Source organism: Hyalella azteca, unplaced genomic scaffold, assembly GCF_000764305.2.
Source record: "Hyalella azteca isolate HAZT.00-mixed unplaced genomic scaffold, Hazt_2.0.2 contig8316, whole genome shotgun sequence".
Classification (NCBI taxonomy): Eukaryota; Metazoa; Arthropoda; class Malacostraca; order Amphipoda; family Hyalellidae; genus Hyalella; species Hyalella azteca.
In genome coordinates, this window is record NW_025938413.1 from 1,611 (window position 1) to 7,472 (window position 5,862).

General features: G+C 42.7%; 1 protein-coding gene across 1 annotated transcript; it reads right to left on the reverse strand.

The window, feature by feature from the left end:
• Positions 1-4,167: 4,167 nt before the first annotated feature.
• Positions 4,168-5,295, reverse strand: LOC125178255. The gene has a single exon (XM_047881577.1). The coding sequence runs from the start codon at positions 5,293-5,295 to the stop codon at positions 4,747-4,749; it is 549 nt and encodes a 182-aa protein (XP_047737533.1). The 3' UTR covers positions 4,168-4,746.
• Positions 5,296-5,862: the final 567 nt, after the last annotated feature.

Consider the following 5,862-nt stretch of genomic DNA (forward strand, 5'->3'; position numbering starts at 1 on the left):
TACTCTGTCTGCGACCTAATTTCCACGAATACCACTGTGGCCTCTGACCCAGCAAAGCATCACCCTGTCAAGTCCCTTCACCAGCATCAACTTTTGCATCTCAAAGATAATTGTGCGATATGAGTGCCCAGATGAGTTGGATAAAAGCTGCGGAGCTAACCTTGAATCTGTCAGAATTAGGACGGACTCCTCCTTCAGAGATCTATTCTCAGTGGCAAGTTGCATGGCCTTGTGTACCTATAGCAACAAGCTCCGCACCGAGAACTGTGTGCTCTCGCCGGAGCAACCAGCCAGTCGCCAGCTGGGTTGAAGGAACAAAAAGTCCAGCTGAAACAGACCCATCTTCAGACTTAAAGCCATCAGTATAGATTTGGATATGTCTAGGATAGTGTCCCAGGAGAAAATCATCAATGCGATTCTGAATAATTTGATGAGGCATATTAATTAAGGAATTGTCTTGCAAGTTGAGAAGAATGTTCGCAGTGAGATCCACTTGAGGAGGGATCAGACCCATCAGAGGAGTTGACGATCGCCGAGGGAGCGAGAGGCCCAGCTTGCAAAAGCTATCATGAGCTCTGTTTACAAACGGTGGGTCACGGTGAAGTCCCTGATCAGTGAGTCCCAGCATGGTTGGCGCTTGGTCACCTTCAGGCATGTACAAATACCTTATGACCCATTTAATGAACAGATTTAAGAACAGCAGTTTCAGATGTGCAATGAAGCTCTCAACTTGCAGGGACACTATTGGTGTTGTACGGCGGGCTCCTTAGATGTATCGGAGGGCAGAGTTTTGAACAGTTTCAAGTTGTTTCAACACAACCTTAGAAATGTCCCATAAAATTGTTGAGCCATACTCCATCTTGCTCCTTATAAAGGCCACATATATTCTGCGCTACAATCGCCGAGAGGCCCTCCACTTCACCGAGCCAAGTGCACGAAGCATCTGCATTCGTTTCAAACAAGTGGTGCGTGTTATCCTGACGTGTTCCCGAAATGTAAGGCGAGGAGAGTCAAAATGAAATCCCAACATTTTTTGGCAGGCCACAAACAGTGGCCTTCAAGTGTGGTAGCAGGGGCTGTCCTGAGTGATGTGTATACCTGATACGAGCACTTTGCTGGGTTAAGCCGAAACTGCCAGCGAGTGCACCACTCACTTATCTCATCAAGACACCGCTGCATATGATGCCTAGCCTCAGCCAAGGAAGAACCATTGACGAAAAGTGTTATGTCATCCGCGTACCCCACCAGTGTCACATGTGGAGAGTGTGGAAGGTCATGAAGCATCACATTAAAGAGGGTGGGGGGAGAGTACAGCTCCTTGTGGAACTCCTACTCTCACTAGTTGGCACAACGGTTTAGAAACACCAACCTGTACTTGAACAATCCGATTTTGAAGGTAGTTGTACAACCAAGACAGCATTTGTTCCCCGACTCCAATGCGATGCAATTTAACAAGCAATCCTTCGTGCCAGACACTGTCAAATGTTCCTTAAATATCTAAGTATATAACCAAGCAATATTCATGACCAGTTCGAGCAGTGGTGATGGCGTTTTTCAACAGGTGCAAGGCATCAATTGTACTTTACGGATTCCTAGATGTAGAGAGGGAAAAACACTTTTACTTTCCAGAGTGTACTACAGACGACGCAGAACCATTCGCTCTAGAAGTTTACCCATGCACGGTAGGAGGGTGATGGGGCGGTATCCTGTCAACTGTTCTTGAGGTTTTCCTGGTTTTGGTATAGGAATTATAATGCCCTGCTTCCACGCATCTGTAACAAGTCCAGAGATCCAGATGGTATTTAGAAGTGCAAATAGCTCCTGCTTGCACCGCAAGGTAGCCTTTGTGAAGAAGATATTCATTATTGAATCATGACCAGGAGCTGTATTATTAAGTGCTCTGAGTGCCATAGAAAATTCACCCAATGTGGATGGTACACAGCTGTACTGTTTTAGATTGGCTATGGGTTTAACCATCTTTAGAACATCAGCCACACCTTCTTCATGTTCAGTGGTAGGAACATCAGCAGTAATATGGCTAGAGAAAAGGTTAGCTTTGGCAAGATTATCATCATGCACAGCACCATCCAATGGGTTGGAGAAACTGCTTATTGGCGTTCCTTGAATACTGCATATTTTCCGCCAAACTTTCCTAGTAGTTGTTGATGAAGACATGGTGCTCATGTACTCCATCCAGCTGGAGCGCTGTTTTTTGATTTTGAGATTTCGTGCCACAGCTTCAAACCGCTTGTATTCAACAAGATTTGCTGGAGTAGGCGAACGCTATAATTTCTCCTTAGCTTTACGTCTTACAGCCACTGCTTTAGAGCATTCACCATCCCACCATGGGGTGGAGAAGCGACAGTGTCTTTGTCCAGAACTGTGGGGCACTGACATAGAGGCAGCTTTCACTATGGAATTTGAAAGAGAAATATAGGCACTATTAGCATCTCTAAGGCTATACTCTGAAGGGGCAAGTGTCTCGTCGAGGAGTTGCTGATAATATGGCCAGTTAGCTTTATAAAGTTTCCATCGAACTGGTGTCTTTTCTGGAGACTTAACAATTTTAATGCCTATTTTGCAGCAAATAGGACAATGATCACTACCCAGATCTGGACGCCAATGATCTGAACGCCTATCTCGTGCCCGTGTAAAACTCAAGATAACGAGCCCTCGGTATCATCTCCACGTGCTTACGGTAACATCCATCCCCACGCGCCCTCGGTAACTTCTCCTCGTGCCTCCGGTAACCTCTCCCCGTGACGCCGACAACATCACGCACCTCGTGTGTCTCCCCACAACCACGAGTATCTCGCCCTCGTCTTCTCCAGGTCACCCGATTCCTCCGGGATCATCATCATCGAGCAGGTCACGTGAGCTCAATCAAATAAAGTCTAATTGTCAATTGTTGTTGAATTAATTTAACCTGACCAATTGATAGATCATTTGACTGCTAATAATCTCCTATCAGACTGTCAACATGGCTTTATTGCCGGGAGATCCTGCACCACTAACCTCTTGTCGACTCTGAACGAATGGACCCGCCTGCTGGACGAAAGGGAGCCAGTAGATGCAGTGTACCTCGATTTTGCCAAGGCATTTGACAGTGTCCCACATGAGCGGTTGTTGCGTAAATTGAAGTCTTTGGGAATTGAGAGTAATGTACTCAAATGGATCAGAGATTTTCTAGTAGGGAGGCGACAACGTGTCAGTATTAATGCGTCCGTATCAGACCTGTCTCTTATACACATCTAGATGTGTATAAGAGACAGCTGCATGGTCGCAACTGAACTGAGTGGACGAAAAACTTCATAGCCCGCGCACCATATTGCGCATGGCGCCACCTTCCTAGGACTAATGGCCGCCACGTGGCGCGCAATTCAAATAAGTAAGTTCCCGCGCCGCACCCTGTATTTTGAAGGCTTCATTTCAAACCCATTATTTGCCACCTTATTGGTGACCTAATTATCCCATTTCATGTCAAACCCATACCTTGCCACCTAATTGGTGAGAACATTTCTAACATTGCTCTTATGACTAATAACTCAACCTATAGTTCAACCTCACCATAATTTGGAAAATAAAATTATTGTTCAGATGGTTCAAGCTAACTCTAGCTCTGTCATAGGCTTCTTGCATACTTTGGTGGCGGATGAAATTGGTCGTGTATAATCCTGCATTGCCTCAGATTTCCATGTCCTAAACCTTTCTCTTATGTACATCTATTGCCAAGTTTTCGTGTCTAATCTAACCGTGTCTAATCAAGCATTCGTGTCCATTCCATAATTCGCGCGCATTTTAGTGCAAGCTATAACTGCATCGGCATCGAATCCCGTAACATAGAGTAATAATAATACGAAACTCAATGGCTACCCCAACTGCAGCTACCGTTGACAAAAAAAAACTCAACGCAACTGAGTGCTATTAGCGGGATGCCTTTCCAGGTAAAGACAAATAGAATAGACTTCCCCTGACTAATTCAATGTATTTTTCGCAATAAAATTGCATGGCATGTTAATGAAGGGCGTTTTGATTCACGTGATTTGCATTCTTCAGCAATTGATACACAATCGTTGTGTTAACCCAGCCAAATCTGTTGAGCCTCGACCATGAGTCATCTTCAATGTTTAAATTAGGCATAACTTCAATGACATGAATACTAAAGAACATTATTCGAAAATATTTTATTGTGGAAGTGTCAGTGAAAAGATACAATGACAATGGCGGTAGTAAGAAATGATTTCCTAAAAATGTAAGTACATATATGGGTTTTAATATAGAAAAAGTAACCTTTCTTATAATGAATTTCCTTAATTTATGAAACTTGGAAATGTTCATTGGCTCAATTATTAATCTAGTATGATGCGAATTATCTAATTATGATTTTTTATGTAATTCATCTGTACCTCATTTGAACTCTCATTCAAACCATTTGATTCTGCTCTGCATGGGATGTTTCTAAGTAAAACTTTTTCGCTTGCCTTTAACTTTTTTGGCACATAGAATGATGAGTCTAATAAGGGTTCGTCGATGGAAGACTATTCTGATGAATTTACAAGGTTTTGAACTTTGGTATGGATGAGTAATGCGAATAATCCTAAATGACAAGATTTTAGCTCCCGTATTAAATTTCAATCACCTATCTGACGACATTTGTATATAAATATAATTATTTGCAATAATTTGGTTTCAAATTACAGTTTAGCTCTGTCATTGGTGATTTTTCCACATACTATAACGTCGTTGCTAAGGCTGATCCACAACCTCTCTCAGGATCTTGAAAGTTGACTGGGCGATTTTTTTCGCCAGCGATTCCTCTATGTATTGAGTGTTGTACTGCATGGAGTGCATGAGCTGCCCGTTGAAGGTCTGTATGGTGCTCAACCAGATGAAGCACTCCTCCTGCACAGACGTGAATCGGTCGTAGTAGATCAGGTCGACATTATCGCCGCACTTGCCTATGAGCTTGGTCACGTCTCGCATGTTCGTAGTGCCGTAAGTCCCTATTTTGGGTGGAGGAGAATCCAAACCCTCTGAATCTATGAGGAAAAATGGGTTCTGTCCAGTCAGCTTTTCTATAACTGGGTGCTCGATGCTGGTTTTTCGGCTCTGTTGGTCTTTAAATTTCATGTGATACTTTTTCGCATGACTCCAAAAATTCTCCATGACGTCCTTCGGTACATCGTAGGTCACGTCTAAGACGCCCATTCCAAGGCCGTAGGCGTTTTCAACGTCGTTGAAATAGCAGCGTTGATCGATTGCATGATGGCCTGAAATCCTGTAGGTCTCCTGCATCAAGTTNAGTTACCCAAAGAAATATTAAATTACGTTTGTTTAATTCAATTCTAAATTAAATTGTAAACTAAATATTTCACTGCGATGACTGATAGGAGAATTCACATTTCGTGTTTAGATTCTCTTTAATGAATTTGTTAGCAACTGGAGAGTGAACAATACAGACGAAATTATTATTTAAAATATGTGGTTTACAGTAATCTTAAAATCATTTTATTTTCAGAGAGGTACTATAAAGCCATCAAAATCGCATCATTTCCATTCAATATATCCTGGAACACCGCGGTATAATTTTTATACATACAAGGGCATGCGTCGTCCTATTACATAAACACACTTTCTTTCATTCCGGCATTCCCGGGCTAACTTCAATGCTAGGTCAGGTGCTAAAATTAGATCACGTTCTCCCACACTTCAAAGGTGAGCTTCTCAACACACTCCAAGTTCTTACTCATTTGTGTTGTGGAATACTTTTAATTTGAAGTACTTGTGAAATAGACAAGGATAAGCCCATGTCCAACTTATTTAATGGTATCATTTCTGTGACATGTCGGACCTACAGGCTGA